Source organism: Oryctolagus cuniculus, chromosome 4 (assembly GCF_964237555.1).
Source record: "Oryctolagus cuniculus chromosome 4, mOryCun1.1, whole genome shotgun sequence".
Classification (NCBI taxonomy): Eukaryota; Metazoa; Chordata; class Mammalia; order Lagomorpha; family Leporidae; genus Oryctolagus; species Oryctolagus cuniculus.
This window is the reverse complement of record NC_091435.1, coordinates 77,898,405-77,923,082: the sequence shown is the minus strand read 5'-3', so window position 1 is coordinate 77,923,082 and position 24,678 is coordinate 77,898,405. Positions and strand designations below refer to the sequence as shown.

The 24,678-nt window shown below is 44.1% G+C and overlaps 2 protein-coding genes across 4 annotated transcripts; both read right to left on the bottom strand.

Annotated features, from left to right (window-relative positions):
• Positions 1-766: 766 nt before the first annotated feature.
• Positions 767-17,643, bottom strand: FBXO40 (F-box protein 40). Of its 3 annotated transcripts, none has more exons than XM_008266858.4 (5): positions 17,417-17,643; positions 17,197-17,305; positions 9,208-9,240; positions 6,375-8,291; positions 767-3,994 (listed from the first exon to the last, which is right to left on the bottom strand). In XM_008266858.4, exons 3-5 carry the CDS (start codon positions 9,208-9,210, stop codon positions 3,779-3,781), a joined length of 2,136 nt encoding a protein of 711 aa, XP_008265080.3. In that variant the 5' UTR covers positions 9,211-9,240; positions 17,197-17,305; positions 17,417-17,643; the 3' UTR covers positions 767-3,778. The 3 variants fall into 3 exon arrangements, with proteins under 3 accessions (XP_008265080.3, XP_069928301.1, XP_017202553.3); XM_070072200.1 differs by having other exon boundaries at positions 6,371-8,291; positions 17,417-17,634; XM_017347064.3 differs by lacking the exon at positions 17,417-17,643 and having other exon boundaries at positions 17,197-17,318.
• ARGFX (arginine-fifty homeobox) lies at positions 16,014-23,618 on the bottom strand. The gene is given in 5 exon segments (XM_017346685.3): positions 16,014-16,064; positions 17,197-17,305; positions 17,667-17,792; positions 22,119-22,615; positions 23,283-23,618. Coding segments are annotated over 5 exon segments (1,119 nt in total).
• Positions 23,619-24,678: the final 1,060 nt, after the last annotated feature.

Below are 24,678 nucleotides of genomic sequence, written 5' to 3'. Positions count from 1 at the left end.
CCAGTCCAGAACCAATCATCCTGGGGCATGGCAGTAAGCTAGGATCACAGGGGGCCAGGTGGCACCTACATCAAGGCATGTCAACGTCTACTGGCTCTAGCAGTTGTGGGGGGTCAGCTGCCTTCTGCCTGGAAGTAATAACTAACACTCTTTTAGGGCATGGTGATTCTTGAAGAAGCACAAATTGGGGGATAGGAAAGTCCTGGATGATTGAAATCGAAGGCCAGGAGAGGGTAGATGGAGGAAGTACACGCAGATTGGTCCAGGGTGGAGGCAGATGGGAAAAAAGGAGAGGGAATTTGGATAGCCAATGATAGGAAAAAAGTGAAAATCACCATGCAAAATATGAAGGTGAGGGAGAATAAGAAGCCAGAGAAGGTAGGCATACCCAGACCCGACCCATTGTGCTCAGCCTCAGCTGGGTCAGAGATAGGTGATCCTAGGACAGAATCAAAATAAAGGTCAGGGACTTGACATGGGGGACCTTTGGTTTATAGGACACAACAGCCTATGCTATTACAGTATTGAAGATGGGCCCAGGTTTCAAAGATGGAGAAGGCAGACTCAAGGAGAGCTGGGTTATTGGTGACTGAGACCCACAGGTGCTCCATGACTGCATAGAGCCAGTGAGCTGCCCGTGTCTCAAGACCACTGCTTCCCTCAGTCTTCTCCCTGGATTTTCTTCATGACACTCATCCCTAAGTTTTGACATGACTTCTGTGCCACTGATTTGTGAACCTGTGGTGTATAGATTCACATAGTTGACTTTTCAGAAAGCAAAGCAGCCTTTATTTCCTTTTATAGAGATGTTGGCATTTCCAGTAGGTAAAGTCACCATGGATGCACAAAATCTCTTTTACAGTACACATAAATTGGACTTTGATGATGGTTTTCCTGATACAGCTCCAAGTTCCACCTTGCTGTTCATTTGTCCTTTGATGATAAGATGGAAACTTCGCTCCCAGATCCCTTTGCTACCAAGGCAGTAGGGTGCCTTCTGCCTCCGTTGCACGGACTGATCCCCACTGTGGATGGTCTCTCTTGGTGGAGACAGTCATCAAGGACGCTGCACGGAGACATCTCTCCTGCCAGGCTCCCACTCCTGCTACTCAGTCCCTCTTGCTGCTCCAGAGCTGCTGCTTAATCGGCACTCATTCCTGGCACTCTTGTAGCTGCCAGTCAGGCAACTCTGCTCACACGGTTCCCTCCAACTTCACATTGCTGCTCTCCTCATGGCTGTGCCTGGCCCAGTTTCTCTGAAAGCCTTCTCTTCTGCTGCATCTGCCCCTCTCACCATTAAATGTGCTTGTGTCTATGGGCCAGGGGTTACCTTCAGCACCCTGGTTTCCTGTGATGCATACAACTATGTATCAAACTATGTGTTCGATGGTGTTGATCAATTCAATAAAGCTCAATTCAATAAAGCAGTTGGGGGTGCAAACGTGAAGCAGTCAGTATGCATGCCCCAGCCCCCAGAGCAGTTGTGGGCAGTGTCTGACTGCTCTCCTGAACCTGGGCTGCTCCCACCCACCCAGCTTGTGAGGGGAAAGTCCTCTGGTTTCTCTTTCTCTATATAGCACCTTGCTTCTCACCCATCTAACTGTAGCCCTTGACATTCACGTCCATTGGTTCTGCAGCTCATCTTTCTCTCATTCTGTTATACAGTCCAGAGTGAACTTTAGGAATTTTCTACCTTTGTGTAGGAACACATGGAACTGATACCTAAAGAACTCTTTCCCACCTCAATATTTACTTATTTCCAGTTACTCATCTCCACTGAATAAAGTCCTAGATCATACTATAATTACATTTGTTAAAAGGTGTGCCTTATATACAAATGTGGAGTATAAACAAAATAATAAGGATTAGAAAAAATGCAATTACACTACCAAATAGTATCAAGTGGCACATTAGGAAAAAAAAAGATGAGCACATTTCTGGTCAGAGACTTGCTTGACTGCCTTCTTGATTCTTCTCAGTGGTATCGTGTACTCTCTCTGCATCAGCTGTGAGCTGTGTTCAGAGAGAGAGCCAGGCAGGAATGGCCAGATTGACTAGCCTTTCTTTTGCTGCCTAAATTCTTCTTTCTCTGCTTCCCTGCAATGCCTCTCCTCCATCCTCCGTTTTCTCTGTTTCTCATTTGCTTTAGAACTGCTAGGACTGCTGGGGAAATGGTACCAATTAAGGTAAAAGGGATATAAATACAAGATAAATAACTTTCCTGGCTTCAGGTATTCCCAGAGAGAGCTGAAAGCATACATTCTTACAAGTGGCCAAGGGGCCGGAAGCCATATTAAACAAGTTAAATCTAGTTCCCAGCTTAAAACCTTCACTTATCTAAACCCTATTTAGTCACTACAGAAGAGCAACACTAAATCAGAACTATGGATAGCTATGTGACATGATTTTGCTGTGTTGAGAAATCAGCATATCCTAACTTACTGTCACTGGTCTGAAATCCTTAGGAGACGTTATGCTCCTAGAGGACATTCAGGAAAGTCGGGAAAAATTTTGGGTTGTTATCATCATGGGGGTACTGCTGAAATCTAATTGGTAGAGGCCAAGGTTGGTAAATATTCTGCAATATACAGGACAGTCCCTAAGGCAAAGATTTATATAGTGCACCATGTCAAGAGTTCCCAGGTCAGAAAACCTTTCTTTAGGGGATACCTATTTCTATTGTATATTTTTAAATTTTTACTTATGATCTCATGGATACTCACTGTTCACCAAAAATAGCAGTATCACCCGTTTGTGACAGGCTGGAGGTAGGAACAGCAACAGAGAGCACAATCCCAGGGAACCATTAAGCTCACATGCTTCCTGTCCAAGACTCCCAGTGAGATCCCCAAGTTGTCTCCAGGACCTGGTGACAACACCACAGGTACTGCAGTGGGTCTTGTCTAGACTTTGCCAAATATATGGCCTCCTTGGTTAAGTCTGCACTCCAGCACTGACAGTGACGTTGGTATTAGTGTATTGAGGCCATTTTAGATAGCAGAGGTAGCTCATGACTATACCTGTGCTCTCTCTAACCGAGACCAAAATTCTCAAGTCATTACTAAAATTTTAAAAAGTAGGTTTGTGACTTTTCATCCTAATTTTCTCCCTAATGTAAGTATTGGGTCTCATTTTCAAGGCTTTCCTTCTATAGGTTGCCAAGATTCTATTCAATGGACTCTCTGACCTCATTTCTGCCCCTAATCCTTTGGCCTGTGTTGTCCTCAGGCTGCTGGGCTCAGCCAGGAGGCTGTGTTCTGTTGGGCTATATTGGGATTACCTGGGTTTAGAGGCAGTAGGGTAACTAAAAGAAGTCCTGGACTTAACTGTCAAAACAAACCCAGCTCCAGAAACTTCAAGCTGTGTGCCCCTCACCTTGGGTGCTCTAGGAGGTAGCTCTCTGCACCTAAGTCCCTGTCCCTGCATTGCTTTCCACATGAGTTTGAAAACTGTAAACTAAAAGCACACTGGTTATGGAATTTTATTGCTCTCTCATCACCTAAGGACTTGGGTTCATCTTCCGAATGGCTTCAAGTTGCCTATTTTCTCCCCCAAACTGATCTATTTTAGAAAATAAAGGAAATAAGTCATCAATATGGCACTATAGGATAAGCCATAGCTTATGAAACTCTTAGGCCTGCTGAGTTTTGAAGGACATTGCGTGTTCCACTCAGATAAGCACATAAGCAGTTTACAAAGAGGGGTGTCTTCAAAACCATGCTCTGTCCTACTTTCAGTAACTCTGAGCGGAACTCCAAGAATGGTTGTGTCCAAATCCTTAGAACACTTGTCTTCCGCGAGGTCTGGCTCTGAAAGTGGAGACTAAACTCTTCCGGGGCTGCTCGCGGGGCCGACACATGCTGGTTAACTGAACGGGGTCAGTCCTGTGCTCTACGATGTTGAAAGGACAGGCTTTCAGGTGTTCAGACATGGAGATGACTTCATTAAACTCCCAGCTCTTGACTTTGGAGAAGAGGCTGCTGAACTGCCAGATCTGTCGAGAAGGATAGAAAGAAGCTCAGAGGTGAACTTCGTAGTGTAGAAGCCAGCCTGCAGGCGCTACCCAAAGAAACGCCTCTCTGCTCTTCCTAGTCTCCGCTCCCAGAGTGTTGGGTGGCTGCTACAGACGTGTGTTAGTTCCTTCCCCAGCACGCAATCCCTAGCTCCCCTTCCAATTAATAATCTTCCCAACTAGCCATGGAGTTGTGTAGGAATGACTAACAGCGGTCAGCATTTGAGCATAACATTCCCTGCTCCCTGAGCAGCAACAGTGATTAGTTCTAGCGTAGCTACTCAGGTCAAATAGGACCTACAAGAGCACCCCAGAACTTGGAGAAATTAAAAAAGAAGACTCTCTTTTTCCCTTTCTGGAGCCCTAGGTGCTTCAGCAGCTACCAGGGACCACCAAGAGAGAACTGTCTTAGAATGGAGCCATTGCTGAGGAAATAGAGATAAGAAATAGAAAAAGATCATTTGGATGCAATTTTTAAACTGCTAGATCAAACTTTACTTGAAGCAATTATGCTTGTATAAGCCAATAAATATCCATTGTTGTTGATGATACTTTAGGTTGGTATCTATTTATTGAAATTTGAAGTCCTCTCACTAATAAGGGTCTACTACAACAGGCACCTGAGGGGAAGTCCATGAGTCAGGTGCTCAATAAAACACTCTCTGGTTTTTCCACATGGGAAGTGATGGCAAAAACCACTGGTTGTCAAAGCTGTTTATGTGAGTGTAGGTGTAGCCCAATACCCTTTCAACCGCTTACTTCACATGAACCTCAGTTTCTTCTCATTACTCCTATAGAAGAAAATTATTTCCTGGAATCTTATACCTATTTCTGTTTTTACTTTAAAAAGTCACTTTAGTAAGAGTGGCCTTTAGCTTCAACTACACTCTCTTTATTCTTTCTGCAAGGAGGATAGTTTGTTTCAATTGATACCAAAGAGTGATCAGCAATCACTGAATTGGGAATGAACATAGGCTGAAAAATAATGGAATTTCTAGTATGTGAATTGCATAATTTGCATCTGATTTTATAGAGACATGTATTATGCAGTTTCAAAAATACCATTCCTATGGGAAGCATCCTAGTCTCATTTGTGCTTATGCCTAATGTGGTTAGTTTGGCAGTCAGTGTTTATTTAACACGTGAATTCAGGTATGGATGCATGAAGCAGTCTTACAATTATTTTTTTGAAGAACACTGCTTAGGGAATATACAATGTGAAGCATGCAAAATGCTTTGACATAATCAATAAAAAGAGATGTAAACAACCCTAACTCCCCAAATGCCAAGTTTCAAACACCCACACATGAAGAAGAAACTCAAGAGTGAGGTTATGGAATTGTTGGCCTAAATGGGTGTGACAAGTTCATGGTGCAAATTACCAACATACCAACCATGAGAAAGAATGCTACAGGCACTTTGGACTCCATAAATAAGGAGTCTCCCTTCTGTATGATACAATCTAGTAGAAGTTCTAATAGAGTTAAGCAAACAAGAGCCAAGAAGGAATAAGGTTTTCTGAAGAGAAATCTTTGATTTGTATGGTGGAGTTTTTTTTCTCAATTAATTAAGCATTTGAACCAGGGGAAATCAGGGGAAATTCAATGAGAATTTCAAAATGCCCATATCAAAGGGAAAAGCTGTGTTTAAAATTTTAGTTTACATGAGATGAAAGGAGATTTGCCAGCATACTGTATCAATTATAGACCAAGCAGGAAACAGATGGCACCCTCAAATTGGGTAAATAGAGAATTTTTTAAAGGAATAATTTACAAATATATAGGCAGAGAGTAGTACCCAGAGCCAGTAACCATCTAGAGAGTTAGTGCCCTAGGCCTGATAGAGAAGAAGAAAGGACCCAGAATGAGTCATTCCTTGGAGAGATCACCTGTTAGAGCCCCCTCCAGTGCAGAGACATAACCAGTCCGTGTCATGAAGGGGAGGGGGCATGCCGGGGGACAACCAGAAGACTGGCTGCTTCAACCCCATTCTAACCCCCCCCATTTCCTGCTGAAACACCCCGATTAGATTATCCTAATGGCAAGCTAGAGGGCAAGGGAGCCAGTTGAGGCAATTGGTAGAGTTCAGCCTCCTGGAGGGAAAGACCAAGATGGAAAAGGATGCAGAGTAGGTCATGTGAGCAAACAGATGATATTCATGACACATGGATAAAGGTAAACAGGTGTTACCACCTATATTGCTATTTGTGTGTTTCTGGGTCTGTCTGCTCTATTAGACTGACCTCCATGAGCCAATCTTACTCCCAACCATTGTCTCAGTGCCTATCACAGTGCTTGCCACATGGACAGCGCTTAATAAATATTTACTGAATGAATAAATAAATCCCTGAGTGTTTACTTGCCTGTCTGTGGACTTTCCAGGAGGTACCTCCATGGGAATACCTCTTCTTCTTCCATTGCAAGAGGACCATTCCTCTCTCCTGTAACAAAGTGGCACAGATATTCCTCATCAGCACGGATACCTGAGAGAGCTGGGCCAGGCTGATGCTGTCCAAGAACCCAGCAATGTACTGCAAAAGCTCCAGGGGCAGGCTGGTTAGAGTGTTCTGGCTTTTTCCTCGACGGCCTGAGAGATGGTTGGTCTTCCCTCCTTCACTCAGCTCTGGAGCAACCTCTGGCTTGATGGCAAAGGTCTTGAGCTCCTGACTATAGATCACTTTTGCCTTTTGCCCTGGAGGACGGAAATGGTTTTGAACAAAGGTACATCCCAAGTAGGCAAGGGGGCATCGATGCTGGAACCAGCCATTGAGACAGGACTGAATGTCTGTGTGGACGTTCTTGAAGTGCAGGGGGAATTCGTCTCTTCTGAAGAATTTGTTGCAAGTGAAAGTGAAGGCAGAGCTGCTCTTGTTGTGTCTCCTGGTCACACACTCACTGTGGAGCTCTACATGGAGCCCTCCTGGACTGGCAGTGGTCAGGAGGTCAGCTAGCACTGTCCCTGAGGAAAACTGTTCCGGCTCAAAGGTGTATGTCTGTGTGGCAAAATCCATGAATAGCCCATCAATGCTCCTGGATTCCGAGATGACATGACCTTTGAGTTCTCTTTCCAAAGCACACTGGAGGGTGGTCTTGATGAGGTCTGATTTTGGCAGGTCCTCTACCGTGATTCCCAGATCTGAAGTATCTACTGCCTTGTGTTCACTTGGCCTGCAGCTCAACATGGCGTCCCCAACTCGAGCTCGTTTTCCACAGTAGCTCACAGGCACCTTGAAGGTGTACACAGTCTTAACTTCCTGAGCTTCAAGGTTGCCATAGACAAAGTCTCTCTCCTTGGGTGTACAAGCAGCCATCTGACCAAAATGAATCAGCATCCGCCCATTGTGCACTAGGTACATGTTATAGTCCTTGGCATCCACAGCTGTCTTCAATCTTTCCAGCACGCCGTCCTGCCAGGGGGCAAGCCCTGTTTTTTCCACAGCTGCCAGAAAGTCCCTCTGCTTCTGATTTGCCTGTGGTTCTTGCCCTTTGGCAACACCCTCTCCATCTGCTTTGTTATTGTCACTGGAATCTTGTTCTCTCCCTGGGCCATTCTTGCTCTTGCTGTCACAGCTTGCTGATGAATTTGCTAAAGCAGCAGCGGCTTGTTCTTTACTAAACATATTTTCCCACTTGCCAAATTTGTCCAGGGCCATCCCTTCTTTGGTTTTGGCCAGCGCCTCTCGTTCTTCTTGACTCAACTCTGCCACCTCCCCATTGGCTGCTGACAGACAACCTTGTGGTACTAAACTAGAATTCTCTCCCCCCACAGCCCCTCCCATTTCTTCCCAGTTGGTTTCTCCATTCATGGTTGGCTCCTCCTCTGTGGCATCTCTAGTCTCTGGGAAAAGTTCTACCATCTTCAAGGATCTGAAGAGGACCTTCTGGTCCTGGAGGGCCAGGGCTGTGTCCAAACACTCTTCGCTTGGAGTCTCTTTCATGATGTTCTCATGAAGAGTTGTCTCTGAGTCCACATTTGGCCAGCGGTTCCACTCCATGGAGCAGCAGACCACGCTGGCAGGACACACCTGCAGGTGCTTGGCCAATTTGTGGCGGGACATGGAAAGGGGGCAGCCATATTCAGAGTTGAGACACGGAACCTGCTCCAAAGGGCAGAGGAGCTCGTGCTCCGTCTCCTTGCACATGTGGAAGGTAGCCCCGCAGAGCAGGCGGCAGCTTATCACCAGGCAGGAGACGCTGGGCTCCACAGGAACATGGCAGTGGCGACTGATGCAACCCTCACAATGCCGGTGCTGCCCAGGTGGGGGCCTGTGTACTCTGCCCTGCAGACACGGAGGTGGGGGGAAGAGGAGAAGGGAAAGGAGAAGGCAAATGAATGCTGTAAGAGAAGCTCCATGCATAGCCGTCACTATTAATTTACTTATTTGCTAGATATACTTTTTCTTTGGTATGATCTTGTAATAGATAGAAAATCATGGAAGAGGGAGCAAAAAAAAAAAAAAATCACAAACCCACAATTCAGAAACAACAGCCACAAGCATTCTTTTTAAAATTTCCTAATGGTTTATTCTACATGTGTAATAGATAAGTTTAAGATAGAGGAAGAACAGTTAAAAACAATGGACTGCAGTGTTGACAAATGCTGTTTTTGAGTTGTGGTTGTGGGGGATGTATATCACATAGTTAATACTATAAAAACAATTTTGTATCCTGATTTTTAACTTGATGTTATGAGACTAGATTGTTTTATTAATTTTTTTTTGTGAATTTTCTTTACAATGGCAGTGGAACAATCCAGAACATAGGCATGCTGTCCCTTATTTGACCAACTGCCACCAGAAGGCAAGCCGGGAGTATGGAGGCCAGACCTGGCTTTCCTCACATTCACAGCCCTAGAACCTAACAGGGGAACTGAACCATTGCAGGGACTCAATAATGTTTGCTGAGTGAAGAAATTATTAGCCATTCATGTTGTTGCTGACTCTCTCTCTCTCTCTTTTTGGCTATTTTACTTGTCCAAATTCACTAAAATCTTTGCTCATGAATCTTTCTCATCTCTCTGCTTCTTCCTACTCTCTGTTAGTTTCTTCCAAATTCTGTTCAGTGTTTCTGGTTTTGCAAAAAGCTGATAAATATCAAACCAGAGGACGAGTGTACCAGCTGCTGGGTCTACAGGTTAAATGAGGCAAGACCTGTACCTTCCCAAAAATGAGTACCCAATAAACAACCATTACTCACCATAGCTTCCCAATTTCTTCTCACGTCTTAATTCTGGAGAAAATAAGAATTTGCATGATTAGTAAGAAAAGTATTATGGTTAACTATATTATCAGTGGTCAAAGAGACTTCACATACTCTCTCATTTAATCCTTTCCACCCCTTGGAGATGTAATTCCCCCCTTTTTATGGTTAAGAAAATGGAAGCTGGAAGAAGTTTAATAACTTATCCAAGGTCTCACAACGCTAAGTAGTAGAATCAAATTTCAGGCTCCATACTGTGCTGGCCCAAGGTCCTCTCACTGACCCACACTGCCCCCTGATGGAGCACAGTTTTTTCACAACATGCATTTTTCTATGAACTTTTGGAAGACCTCTTATATGCATGAATTTCAAATTTTTGCACCAAAATAAACATATCTTTTAATTCCATTATCCCATGAACTTTTTGAATTATTCTCATAGGCTGCTGACATGGTGCAATTTAATGCTTAGTGCCTCAACAAATATTTCCTAAAAATAAGGACATTTTCCTTTGTAATTACAGTAACATTGTCTCACTTAAGAAAACTAAAAATAATATTCTAATATCATGTAACATGTTGTTGACATTAAAATTTTCCCAGTTGCACCAAAAATTACTTCTACAGTAATTTTTGTTAAATTTCAGCTTTTGAAGAAGAATGTTTTTAAGGCCAATTTATTGAATTTGGTATTTAAGACTTTTTTAGCCTCTTTTATTCTGAAAGACTCCCTTCCAGGTTTTCTTTTTCAGGAGAAACAATGGCTCAAGAAGGTTATAGTCGGCCGGCGCCGCAGCTCACTAGGCTAATCCTCCACCTTGCGGCGCCGGCACACCGGGTTCTAGTCCCAGTCGGGGCGCCGGATTCTGTCCTGGTTGCCCCTCTTCCAGGCCAGCTCTCTGCTATGGCCCGGGAGTGCAGTGGAGGATGGCCCAAGTGCTTGGGCCCTGCACCCCATGGGAGACCAGGAGAAGTACCTGGCTCCTGCCATCGGATCAGCGCGGTGCGCCGGCCGCAGCGCGCTGGCCATGGCGGCCATTGGAGGGTGAACCAACGGCAAAGGAAGACCTTTCTCTCTGTCTCTCTCTCTCACTGTCCACTCTGCCTGTCAAAAAATAAAATAAAATAAAATAAAATAAAATAAAATAAAACTTTAAAAAAAAAAGAAGGTTATAGTCTAGCTAATACATTTATTCATCTGTCGGTGCAGCCATCCATCCACCCTACAATCTGTTGATTACTTACCTTGTGAGCATAAGGGTTACTTGGACTGCTTGCTAACACGATTCTTAAATACTGCAGTTCATTATAATTAGCTATGATGCTTGTTTAACCTCTAGATTTGCCCTGTTCAATATGGTAATCACCAGTCACATGTGGGTTTTTAAATTTAAATTGGTCAAAATGAAATAAAGTGGGCAATTCAGCTCTTCAATCACACTAGCCACATTTTAAGTGCTCACTAGTACATGTGACTAGTAGCCACTCTATTGGACAACAGAAAAGAGAGTATTTGCATTTTTTCATAGAAAATTCTATAGGGGCTGGCGCCATGGCTCCCTTGGCTAATCTTCTACCTGTGGCGCCGGCACCCTGGGTTCTAGTCCCGGTTGGGGTGCTGGGTACTAGTCCTGATTGCTCCTCTTCCAGTCCAGCTCTCTGTTGTGGCCCGGGAGGGCAGCAGAGGATGGCCCAGGTGCTTGGGTCCCTGCACCCGCATGGGAGACCGGGAGGAAGCACCCGGCTCCTGGCTTCGATCGACACAGCGCTGGCCGTGGTGGCCATTAAGGGAGTGAACCAACAGAAGGAAGACCTTTCTCTCTGTCTCTCTCTCACTGTCTATAACTCTACCTGTCAAATAAAAAAAAAAATTATTTGTTAAAAAAAAAGAAAATTCTATAGGAAAGCATTGGTACAAATGCTAGCCACTCCCTTGACCTGAGTGAGGAGTGTGGAATTTATGTTTTTAACACATTCCCCAGCTGATTCTTATGCACATTAATAAATGAGAACTCTTATTTTAGATACCACGGGGTGACTATTGTGCCAGAGTGCTCTATCCTCCTGAAACAGAAGATGAGAATTTGCAAGCCAGAGCATCAGATAGGTTCAGGGACCAGTAGAAGGTGAACCAAGGTGCTAAATCCTGAGAAGGAGTTGAACAGAGACAGGAGTAGATGCTGAAAGAGTTGTGGGGGCTGGACTGAGCTGAAGTCGAGGTGTTTGTGTCCCCCCCCACCCCCCAACCCCAGCCAAATTCCCATTTGAAACATAATCCCCAGTGTGAAAGTATTTGAATGTCGGAGGTGATGGGATTAGTGTCCTTATAAAAGAGGCTCAGGATAGGTCCTCTTTGGACAGGATGCGGCGAGAAGACGGCTATCTGTAAACCAAGAAGCAGGCCCTTAACAGATAGCAAATCTGTCTCCAACTTGAACTTGGACTTCCAGCCTACAGGACTGCAAGAAATAAATTTCTGTTGTTTATAAGCTACCCAGTCCGTAGTGTTTTGCTATAGCAGCCCAAATACTAAGACTGTGGTGGAGCAGCATAAGATCAAGCAAGGAACACATCTTTTGGATCCAAGAGTCCAGCTGCTGATCTGTTAGCTTTCAGTTTAATGACAAATGGAATGCTGCCATTTCAGATCACTTCTGGGTTGAGGGTAGGGGAAACCCATTATGGATGAACTGTGGAATTTCTGAAATATTAAGCTAGAATATATGGAATAATTTGCACAAACTCAAGGGCCATTTAGCATTGTAACTGGGGTGTTAATCAGCAGTTGCAGAGGGATGGATGGAGTAGGAGGACTAAGTGTTAGAAACTGTGATGAGGGAGACTGACAACAGAAATAGGCAAGATGAGACTGGGAGGAGACATCTCAAGGGAGAATCAGACTTTTGTTTCTGGCTGGAGATGGGGAAAGAAGAGTCAAAGTTGATGCCAAACTTTTGAACCAGGAAAAAAAAATATTGGCTAAAAATTTAAGAAGAATTAGAGGTCTGAAGTGGCAAATATTTTGAAAGGCAAGTCAGGTACAGCAAGTTTAATTCAAGTTGCTTAAGGTGATGAAAGATCATGTGGACAGGAAGACGAGGGACTGGAGTATGTAGGGATGCATATTTGAGAATATCTACTTGAAAGTGAGAAAGGAAGCCATAACCAGGGAAGTGAGAACACAGAATAGAAATCTGATCCATGAAGTACATTAGTAAAATTTTGGGAAACATTAGGGAAAAGCAGAGCCAGACAAAAAGAGACCAGAAAGCTGAGAGAGCCAGGACTATATAGACACATTTGAAAGAGAGAGAGAGAGAGCACTACAGCCTCAAATTCTATTGCGAAGTTGAGAACAGAGATGACAACGCTGCTGCTTATGGGAGAGCCCCACAGAGCTGTTGCCAGAGCAAATGTGGCATTTCAGCTATGCAGTGGGATGCTTGGCTGTTCAAAATGTGGTGTTAGCTCAAAAGGAAGGCGGAAGTTTTGTGTTGGCAGGGCCTATGTCCTGGCCTAGAGAATGCGACTGTTTGCTTTCTATTCAGAAGAGAAATTCCTTAGTAAGGATGGAGTCTGAATGATTCAGCTTCCCACGCTGGGTTTTAGTTAGAAAAGAAGAGGCAGAACACAAAAATAGAATTAAATTGTACAGAAAAAGCTGCCAGCACCAGGAATGTCCAACTTCCTATTTGCCATCCTGTTGTACCAAGTAGAGCTCATTTGTTGGGAAGAGAAAAGAAGGGTTGGGTAGTTCTGTGTGCTCTCTGTGTATGTGTCCCAGCACAGGGTTGTGTCTGGCTAGAGGGACACTGGTGATGAATTCTAAGCCCAGTTATTTTCTGCCTTTCAGCTTGCAAAGAAGGTTCTTGGGAACAGTGTTATTAAAGCTGAGAATACTTGGATATAGACTTACTGCTCTATATTGATTTGAAGTTATTTGAAAATACAACTTTAAGAGGAAACAAATGCATCAGGCAATAAAGACTCTCTCCCTCTCTCGCTCTCACTCTATGTTGCTATTTAAAGATCTTCTGGAGTGATACTAGATGAGTGACTTTGAGAGAGGACATGTGTTGAGCAGAAAGACACAGTAGGTGAAGAATTTTGGCACTGGAAGGAAAGAGAAAGATAAACAGACAAAGGACATAAAAAAAATCTGACCCTTTTGCTGTCTATCTGGGGGCAGTTTTCTCGCAGAGATATGTCAATCCAGAATCCTTCATAGCCTAATTATTGCAGGAGAAGTAGTGCGACCAATTGTCATGGTTTTCCTGAGACTCTCCTGGTGTAGCACTGCAAGTTCTGTGGCCCAGGGAACCCCTCAGTCCTGACCAAACCTGGACAACTGATTGATGATCTTAAGTTGGAGTAACTGATGGTGCCCCCAAATGATCATATTTTATATGTATATGTACACATACACACACACACACGCACACAATTGGTTGCCTTATGACATGATATCTCCTTATTCAGTTCTCTGTTCCAGTGTCCATTGACTGAATCCTGATAAGTTCATTTGTTTTTCACGATATTGTTTTTCATTTGAAGACCCTCATCCCTCAGTTAAGGGTCATTCTTGTCACTCTCGTGGTCACTGCCTTGTGTAGGCCTTCATTTCTTCTCATTGCATCACTCCCCTACCCGTGGCTGGCCTTCCAGCTCAGTGCCCCCTCACTCCAGTGCACTTATATAGCTGCCAGCTTCATAATTTTTGAATTCCATTTTGTAAAACATCTTACCTCCCAGAAAAAAGATAAAAAATAGAAAAATTTAAAAATTGTACTCATTATTTTAAGAATGTAAACTCCCGTAATTTTCCCTCCTTTGGGCCCCCTCTAACTACCACAGAGCGTTCCTTAGGGATTCAAGTAGCACTGCTTCCATACTGTTAGCACAAGACAACCAGAGGGCATCTTTGTTTGCTAGGCCCGAGTTGGTAGTTTTTATTATTTACCTACATTAAGAGAAAAGGGAAGGGAAGAAGAGAGATTCAGCTTCTCTCTTGCGATTTGCTGTGGGCAGTGACTCGAGCTGTTGGGGGTGCTGTGAGCTATGACTATGAGAGAGGTTTTGCTGGGCGTCAGTGGAGCAGAAGGGCTAAAACCAGTGGGCTGTGGCCTGTCGTGGAGGGAGCACTAATGCCCTCCAGGCCTGTCCTGAGTGGCATCTGAGAGACTGGAGAGCAAGTGCAGCTAACACAGCTGCCAACATCCCATCAGGGTTCATGGACGAATTGAATTCAGTGGACTAGAGCCCTAAAGAGGGGAGCATTTTGAAAGATCTGTGAGTGTGATTTGAAATAAGTTTAGGAGGAAAGAGTAGTGATGTCAGATGGGTACTAATTTGGGATATCTTTTTTTTTTTTTAAGGCAGAAAAAGAGGTCTTTCCAATGGAAGATTAGATTAATGTACCTGCATTAAATGAACATGACTTCATCCAGCAGACTCCAGTTATGACAGACCCTCTGCATGCTGCCAGGATTATTTCCAGGGGGCTTGCAGACCTGTTCTTTTAAATACTTGCAGCCACAGAATCAGGAGTCTGGAGCAAGTAGAGGAGCAGAAATCCTCCATTGCACCATTCTCAAATGTCAACATGCATGGGAACCACATGGGCGATCTTTGTAAAATGCAGAATCTGAGTCAGGAGGACTGGGGTGAGGCCTGAGATTCTTACAAGTTCTGGAGACAGTGATGATCCAATGACCTCACTTGGAAAGGAAGGCTCCAGTTTGATCTCTTTGTTTCCTAGAGAAGAAACTGTGGTACATGGAAGTAGCAAGTGAACTGTCTTACCCATGCTCCCATAGTCTCTGGTCCTAATCACAGGCTTTTTTTTTTTTTTTCCTACTGTATTTTGATGTCTTATTGCAAAAGGCTATAAAAACCACAGTGCCTCATGGAGCTACCTGTGTAGGAGTGGCCATGAGCATATTCAGGCAGCTGAGATGGAACCCAGGGCAGAGCAGGACAGAGCCTGGAAGAATGAGGAGGAGGCGGTGAGCAAGTGTCACCAACAAGGTCAGGGTAACGCATATAGCAGGTGTATTTAAGTCACTGACTCAATCAAAAGAGAATGGGATTAACAAACAATAGCTTTGACATTCTTTACTATAGTTTTCATGTTAGCAGGCACACAGGGTTGATGTCAGGGAGATATTTTTAGGCAAGGGGCCTTCTTGCTCCCTTCACATGATATCAGTGACTATTCTGCGTCTTCATGTGGCTAGCCCTGGCAATAATGATTTATTTCTGAGCTTTATCTTCAATAAAAGTTAAAAACCAATGATATTCTTTGACTCTTAACCTACTAACCAGCCAATTAATTACTTTAATTATACATTGTTAATCTGATTGCTTGCTATGGAAATGCAAAATTCCATGGAAAGTAAATATAGAAAGTATAAATGTGTTAAGTAAGCCCCCTGCCTCTTGATATTTTAACAAAGCCAGTTGGCTGGGGAAAACTCCCTCATCTGACTTCACAATCCTGGGTTTCTAGGCTATGACACCACCTCCCTCACTAGCCCCTAAAAGTATAACCATCCTCTCCCAGATCTACTCAACTTCATAATCTGCAATTCTCCATCTATACTAGAAATCTTCTAACTTTAAACTTTTTAGTTATTTCATTCATTAATTAATTCTCAAACCTGGTGCTTATTGGTTTGTTGTCAACTGTATTTTAAATTACTGTTGTATTGGCAGAGAAAGTGCTTAACTGCCTGGATTACCTAGGTGTAGCTCTGAGTCAGCCCGTCGGCTTGATTGCTACTAAGCCAACACAGCCTAGTCTCACTAGGACGACACCTGGCTTGTACCATCTGGAGACTTTGGCACCATGCAAACCTTGGCAAAATTAAAGAAAGTTAGGCAATTATACACAGGGAACTTGAGTGTGCCTAGAAAATGGGCATAATTAGAACCCAGACAAGTACAACAGAGACATAAGGTATGTTTGGAGGCGGCAGAGGCAGACAGGAAGGAATTGGGAGTTAAGGTATGTGAGTAATTGCTTTAGGTCTCTTTGAACTTGGCCTTGGTGGCTTTAGCCTGTACACTTCCAAGTTCAGAGTGTACAGAATCCCTTCGGCTGCATAGGCCATGTCCCAGGATGTCCTTAGCTGAACTTTGAACCAGAGAAAAACAAGAAAATAATATCTCACTTATCTCTGCCACTATCCACAGATTCCAGAAGCTAAAAAATGATCTGCATATATTTGATAGTTTTCAATACCTCAAGTATCATTAGTCATTTTATCTTTGTCCCCGTGGATGAGCAAGTTTCAAGTCTAACAATTTTTGGTTTTGTTGTGTAAGTCTTTCAACTTGTAAAATACTTTCACTTACATTTAATAAGTCTATTTTGGATTCAAAAGAAGTGAGAAGAGAATTTCACTTGGGGCATATTCTTAGAGAAAAATAGGTTTTAAATGCTGCATGCACAGTTTAAATAGTACATGCAGTAAATACAGTTGTGCTGCGTTAACTGGAAGTGTGATATGGGAAATGGAATTTAAGCTACATGAGAGTGACTTGCAATTAATATGGCACCTGTTGAGTGGAGAAAAGATCACAGCATTTGGACTTTACAAAACACTAATTCTGGATTCTGGGTCTTTCACCTAACTCCTCACCCTCTGCTCTTTTCAGCACCCCCCCCCCTTCCCCATTATTACTGTAGACAGTTAGAACTTCAGCAATTCCACAGAACTACTCTGGTTGGCTATAGAAGAACCAGTTGAAGCTGTCCGAAAGTGGTTTAGATTCTAAGCTGCTCTAAGATTTTAAACTTGAAGCAGGAATTCACACATGACTGGTTCTTGTTCTCAGTGCCAATCCTTCCTCCCATATATAATTAAGTTGCTTACTAACCCTATTCCTTAGGGTACAAAGGTGGTGTGCCCACTTGAGCCTCCATCTGCAGGCCCACCACTCCGAATGCCCCCTCAGTGCACCTGTTCATGCTTGCAAAGCTTACCTGAATGGTACGGGCTGAGTCAGCATCGGCTGCACCTGCGTCTCGATTGTGAGCAAGGCAATTGCATGGAGATGGCTGGGCCGCCTCGGCTGCAGCACAGGACAGAGTTCTGTCGGGAAGGCAAGGAAAGGAGAGCAAACTTCAACAGAAATAGTTCAAGTGTTGCGAAGTTAAAAATAAAACTATATCACACGGGGCAATGTGACCAGGCTCAGCTTACGACTCTTCCCTTCCCTTCCATGTGTCAACACTTGCTTCCTTCTGGAGTGGCATTTAGCGGGGGAAGCCGGATGAGAAGTGGGCTTTTACATCAATGGGTGTTCTTTCCCTCGAAGAAGGAGGAGAATCCTCTTCAGAAGGATCATTTTCAAGGCCAGAGAAAACTCTCAGACTCCTGCGTGTGCAGCCGGCAGGCTGGTGCAGCATTTCAGGACAGCCAACTGCTCTAATTATAACCACACACTTCTCACCGAAGTCCATCACTGGCTGAAGCAGCAATTTGTGCAAGTGACATGCTGTCCTGTTTCTGTTTCTCCGATTCCTTGTCATGACAAGTGGATGGTTGTCCTCTCCCGGCCCTGATCTTTCCCAGGTGTCTGGGGAAGGAAGAGTTTGTAATTGTGAACTCAGGCACAGGGTTGTAAGTCCAGAGTGAAAGAATGAGAGGTGGAGAAGGCTTAGCTATCACTTAGTCCAGCTGCCTCATTTGAGATGAGACAGAGGTTCTGAGGAGATACACCATTCATCCAATCACACAGCTCCCAAGTAGAGAAGCCAGAGGCTCACCCAGTAGTTCTTCTAACTCCCAGTCTAGTGTTCTCCTTTATTTTACCCTCCTCAGACATACTCATTCTGAGGTCTTCTAAGAAATGATATATTCCTGACTTTACTAATTTTTCAGTGTGTGGCTTTGATTGTTAGTTACTCATACTCAACCTAATTTTTCCAAGTTGTGAAATGGGGATGACATTTGGTGTGACTGTGTATGAATACAAAGGCTCTTCAAAAAGTTCATGGGATTGTGTATCATGAAAAAAATAGTTTGTGTAGGTTTTGAAATTTTTTGCACCAAAGTGAACTTATTTTTAATTCAGTTTTCCACAATAATACACATGTGTATGTGTATACATACATACATATATATGTGTATAGTTGCTCAGTGTGCATTAATGCTGGCTATTATTTGAATATATTATTGACTAAAACCAGATGTGGTAAATCTGATGCAATTAGCAGTTACTGGATACTGCTTTTCCCTGGATCCTCCCATGCATGTATGTCCATAGCGGTAAACTTATTTCACTTGAGTAACCAGCAGTTGAAAATTGAGAAATGTTCTTTAACAGGGCTGGTGCTGGTGCACAGAAGGATAAGCCTCCGCCTAAAGGGTTGGCACCCCATAAGGGCACCAGTTTGAGTATCGGCTTCTCCACTTCCAGTCCATCTCCTTGCTAATGTGCCCGGGAAAGCAGCAGAAGATGGACCAAGTGCTTGGGCCACGTGGGAGACCTGGAGGAGGCTCCTGGCTCCTGGCGTTGGATCGGCCCAGCTCCAGCCGTTGCAGCCATTTGGGGAGTGAACCAGTGGATGGAAGATTCTCTCTCTCTCTCTCTCTCTCTCTCCATCTCTGCATTTCAAATAAATAAATAAACAAATCTTTTTAAAAAATAAGAAATGTTCTTTAATGGCCGGCGCCAGGGCTCACTAGGCTAATCCTCCACCTGTGGCACCGGCACACCGAGTTCTAGTCCCAGTTGGGGCGCCAGATTCTGTCCTGGTTGCCCCTCTTCCAGGCCAGTTCTCTGCTGTGGCCCGAGAGTGCAGTGGAGGATGGCCCAAGTGCTTGGGCCCTGCACCCACATGGGAGACCGGGGGGAAGCACCTGGCTTCTGGCTTCGGACCAGCGCGGTGCGCCGGCCGCAGCCACTAGGGGGTGAACCAACGGAAAAGGAAGACCTTTCTCTGTCTCTCCTTTCTCTGTCTCTCTCTCACTGCCCACTCTGCCTGTGCAAAAAAAAAAAAAAAAAAAAAAAAAAAAAAAGTTCTTTAATGATTCTGCATCCTGCAACTTTGCTGAACTCCTTTGTCAGTTCAGTTTTCTCATAGATTTCTGGTGCCATCCATAAATAGAGATATTTTCACTTCTTCCTTTCCAGTCTGGATGTTTTTTACTTGCCTTTTTTGCCTTGTTGTCCTACCAAGCACTTCCAGCACTGTGTTGAACAAGGGTGATGACAGCAGCCATCTCTGACTTCTTCCTGCCCTTAGGGGAATGTGTTCAGACTTTCACCAGTAACTGTGCTGTTATCTATAGATTTGTGCAGATGGTTTCTATCAGGTTCAAGAAGAGAAGTTTGAGACTCTTAGTTTATGGAGTGCCTTTATCATGAGAGTGGAATTTTGTCACGTGTTTCTGTGCCTACTGAGATGATCCTGTGGTTTTTGTCTGCTAGTCTATGTTTAGGTTGCATATTACTGTGATGAATTGTATCGAACCTACTTTCCATTCTTAGCTAAACTGCACTTGGTCATGGTATATAATCCTTTCTCTGTGTTGCTGGAATTTAGTGATGATTTGTTGCATTTATGTCCAGAAGAATAATTTTCTTGTGATGTCTGTTTTTGATTTTGGCATCAGAGCAATACTGTTTCATAGGATGAGTTAGGAAGTAGACTCTAGGGAAGTGGCACTGTGGTGTAGGGCTAAGCCTCTGCCTGCAGTACCAGCATCCCATATGGGCACTGGTTCATGTCCCAGCTGCTCCTCTTCCAATCCAGCTCTCTGCTATAGCCTGGGAAAGCAGTGGAAGGTGGCCCAAATCCTTGGGCTCTTGCACCCTTGTAGGAGACCTGGAAGAAGCTCCTGGCTCCTGGCTTCAGATCGGCACAGCTCTGGCCATTGAGGCCAATTGGAGAGTGAATTAGCGGATAGAAGACCTTTCTCTGTCTCTCCTCTCTCTGTGTAACTTTGACTTTCAAATAAGTAAATAAATTTATTTTTATTATTTATTTATTTATTTGACAAGCAGAGTGGACAGTGAGAGAGAGAGAGAGAGAGAGAGAGAGAGAGAAAGGTCTTCCTTTCTCCGTTGGTTCACCTCTCATTGGCCGCTGCAGCCAGCATGCTGCGGTCGGCGCACCGTGCTGATCCGAAGCCAGGAGCCAGGTGCTTCCCCCTGGTCTCCCATGTGGGTGCAGGGCCCAAGCACTTGGGCCATCCTCCACTGCCTTCCCGGGCCACAGCAGAGAGCTGGCCTGGAAGAGGAGCGACCGGGACTAGAACCTGGTGTACTGGCGCTGCAGGCGGAGGATTAGCCTATTGAGCCGCAGTGCCGGCCTACAAATAAGTAAATAAATTTTAAAAAATGAACCCTGTTGTAAACTATGGACTTTGAGTGAAAATGATGTGTCATTGTAGGCTCATTATAATAAATGTGCTGCTCTAGTGGGAGATGATGATAGTGGAGGAGGCTGTGTGTATGTGGGAGCAGGAAGTGCATGAGAACTCTCTGTACTTTCTACTCAATTTTTCTGTGATGCTAAAACTGTTCTAAAAAGTAAAAGTCTAGGGGTGGCCATTTAGCCTGGTGATTAAGATACCAGTTAAGGAGCACATGTTCCCACATCAGAATTCCCATGACTTTTCGCCCCCAGTACATGTTGTTCTAGATCATTATTATATAATTTATACTAACAAAGTATTCATTTTACAGTTTCTTCCTTGATTGACTTTAATTTCTAAATGGAGATGTTGGAATTTCTTCTAACTCTATTGCCTCATGATCCACAAATATTCTCTATATATCATGATTTATTTGAATTAGTGAATATTTTCTTTGTAGTATAATATCTGCTTAAAAGGACTGTGTATTCTCTACCAGGTGGATGCATAAATCTACATACTTCCATGAGATCAAGTTTTTAGATGCATAGTTAAAATCTTTTCTGTCTATACTAAATTTTTACCTATTTGACTTGTCAACTCTTGAGACTGTTGTATTAAAATTTCACATTATGATCTTACATTCATTAAGTTTGCCCAAGAATTCTGTTAATTTTTGCTTCATATGTTTTTGGTATATGCAGTTAAATGTATATAAGTTCAGAATTATTGTATCTTTTAGGTTAATTGTTCATTTTAAAATATATTCTATTCTAATAAAATATCTTGCCTTAAATTTTAATTTGACAGATATTAATCTAATTGTGTCAGCTTCCTTCTTGCTTAAAAACTTATGACCTAAGGCCATATATATATATATATAAGCTTTTTAAAATATTTATTTATTTTACTTGAAAGGCAAAGTTACAGAGAGGGAGAGGCAGAGAGAGAGAGAGATTTTCCATCCACTGGTTCACTCTACAAATGGCTGCAATAGCTGGCGCTGGTCCTATCCAAAGCCAGGAGACAATAGTTTCTTCCAGGTCTTCCATATGACATCTTCTACTGCTTTCCCAGGCCATAGCAGAGAGCTAAATAAGAAGTGGAGCAGCCAGGACTTGAACTGACGCCTATATGGGATGCCGGCACTGCAGGCAGCGGCTTTACCCGCTACACCACAGCACTGGCCCCCTCATACACTTCATAATTACAACTTTAAGAACATGGTGATTCTTCCCACCATGCCTGCCCTCCCACCCAATCTCCAAAGCTGTGGGACTGATCGTATAGTGCTGAATTAGACCTGGATAAAACTCTAGTTTTTACAGCATTCCCAAGGAAACCACAGTGACATCAACCAAACATTTAGGTTAAAAACCAGACCACAGAGAGAGAGAGAGAAATATCGAAGAGGCAAGAAGACCTCTCCCAAGTGGTCCCGCATTTATTAATATTTGATCAGAGAAAGGCGAAGTCTGCAGTACTGGAAAAGCTCTGAGCTGCTAGTCTGCCTCTGTGACTGCAGGCTGCAAAGCCTTGCCTTGTTGTATTGGTCCAGTGTGGCCCAGGAGATAAACCTACAGCTTCCCCAGCCCAGCTTCTGAGAGAGGTGGAACCTTATTGTTCTAGATGGGGCCTTGTGGGTGAGAGATAGTGAAATAGACTGTGGAAGGCAAATCTGGATAGCTCATCCTCATCAGGAAAACTATACAGGTATATGATTTCTGCTATGTCCCAGGCACCTGGGTACAAAGCAGGAACCGAGGCCACTAGCCTCTCCAAATGAAGATCCTGCATTTGGAAATCATTTGTGGGATTCTCTGCAAAGGGAGAATCCCATTCCTGATTGCAAGGGTTTAAGGGCTGAGGTGGAAGAGAGCTATGGGACTCTGAAACCATTGGAAAAAAGGAGTAAGGATCAGTGGATGTTCCGGGGAGGGTGGGCATATTCTTCCCAGCTTGAAGGACCTGGTTGAGTTGCTTTAGTGACTGCCGTCGCTGCTTCCTCCATTTGAATCGCCTGTTTCTGAACCAAACCTGGAGTGGAGGAAGAGGGGAGATTGTGGTGTGTTAGAGGGGAGAAGGCATTTGAGGCTTCTCCAGGATGAAAACAGCCAGATTACACCCTCATGTCCCTTCCAAATCACCACGACACTGGGTTTTTATAGAGAAGAGGCAGGCATGAAGTCAACAGATGGACAGTGAGGGTTTGGGCCCCCAGAGAAGGAAGAATGTAAGAAAGGGAATGTGTTTCAGAAGCTGTGCTGGGATTTCAGAGAAGGGGCTCTGACCTCTAGAAAAGAGAGACTTGTTCAGGCATCCAGGAGAGGTAGGAAATGCAGGCTGAGGGCATTCTAAAGATTATTTTAGAAGACCTCCATTGTGAGAAATAATCCTTAAAATTGTATGGGGCTTAGCGGACTCTGAGGTCAGAGGGAGCTATTTGTCTATTGGTAATGTTATGAGTAAACAGACCCCTGGGTTTTGTTCCAGAGAATTCTGAGTAATTTTCCTGGAAGAGAACACTGTAGTACAGGTGTAAAACTTCATGATGTGACTTGGGCATACACCATGTGCCCAGTGTGATACCAGCTCTGTGGGTACGCAGTGAATCAAATGCTGTTACTGCGATGGGAGGGGATTTCCAGGCTTCTCAGTGGGAAGTGGTTTGGATGGGGTACCAAGCGCACCCTGGGAATCAGACCTTTACTGATGACTCTGGTAGGTTGAACTTCATAGCTAGTTCGCTCTTGAGTTTTTTATCTGGAAACATGGTCTGGCTAAATACAGCCTCCAACTCTATAAGCTGTTGGTGGGTGAATGAGGTACGTTGATGCTTCTTACACATTCCTGTAGTCAAAAATAGAGGATAGTTTTGCTTACACCACTCATTTCTCCACGCCCCTCCCTGACACCCCCACCCCCCACCCCAGGCCCCAAAAGACCACAGCTGTGCTTCTTCCATGCCTTCCCTTCTATCAGGCTTGAGATCCACAAGATCGTAGCCCACGTGCTGGCTCTGAATGCCTGTGACTCCCATAACAATGAGCTGCTCTCTGGTTTAGTTTGTCCATAATAGGAAATGTGTAAGTCTTCTTTTTTTTCCCCCCACACTTTGTTTCTTCTAGAAACTAGGAAGAAACCTCATGTCTTTTTGCACTAGAGTATAATGTGCTATTTAAAGTAGGTTCCCACTCTTCTTTAACTATTTTTTAAAAAGAATTTATTTTTATTTATTTGAAAGGCAAAGTTAGAGAGAGAAAGAGAGAGGTCTTCCATCTGCTGGTTTACTTCCCAAATGACCACGTTGGCTGGGGCTAGGCCAGATCAAAGCTATGTGCTTCTTCCTGGTCCCCCACATGGGTATAGGAGTCCAAGCCCTTGGGCCATCTTCCATTGATTTTCCAGGCACATTAGCAGGGAGCTGGATTAGAAGTGGACTGGCTGGGTCTTGAACGGTTTCCCTATGGGATGCCAGCATCATAGGTGTTGGTTTTACCCACTAGACCACAGGGTTGGCCCTGGATTCCACTCTTCACTTGCTTTTCAGGAACCCAATTCATCTCATCTGGCAAATGGACTTTTTTATTTTTTATTTTTTATTTACTCCTCTGGAATAAGGGCCATAAGAAATGAAATATAACTAAGTATGTGGAGAAGGTTGAAAATTATGGAATTTTTAAAAGTAACAAGAGAAGAAAAAGATTCTTTTTGATAAAGCACAATTACTAAAATTGGTTAAAAATGAACCACAGGCCGGCGCCACGGCTCACTAGGCTAATCCTCTGCCTTGCGACGCCGGCACACCAGGTTCTAGTCCTGGTCGGGGCGCCGGATTCTGTCCCGGTTGCCCCTCTTCCAGGCCAGCTCTCTGCTGTGGCCCGGGAGTGCAGTGGAGGATGGCCCAAGTCCTTGGGCCCTGCACCCCATGGGAGACCAGGAGAAGTACCTGGCTCCTGCCATCAGATCGGCGCGGTGCGCCAGTTGCAGCGCGCCAGCCGCGGCGGCCATTGGAGGGTGAACCAACGGCAAAAGGAAGACCTTTCTCTCTGTCTCTCTCTCTCACTGTCCACTCTGCCTGTCAAAAAAAAATAATAATA

What these genes read in the sequence shown, in the direction of transcription:
- FBXO40 (XM_008266858.4), bottom strand. An exon ending in CCTGGAAAGTCCACAGACAG is followed by an intron (nt 3,995 to 6,374) that starts GCAAGTAAACAC and finishes CCTTCTCGACAG; the next exon opens with ATCTGGCAGTTCAGCAGCCT.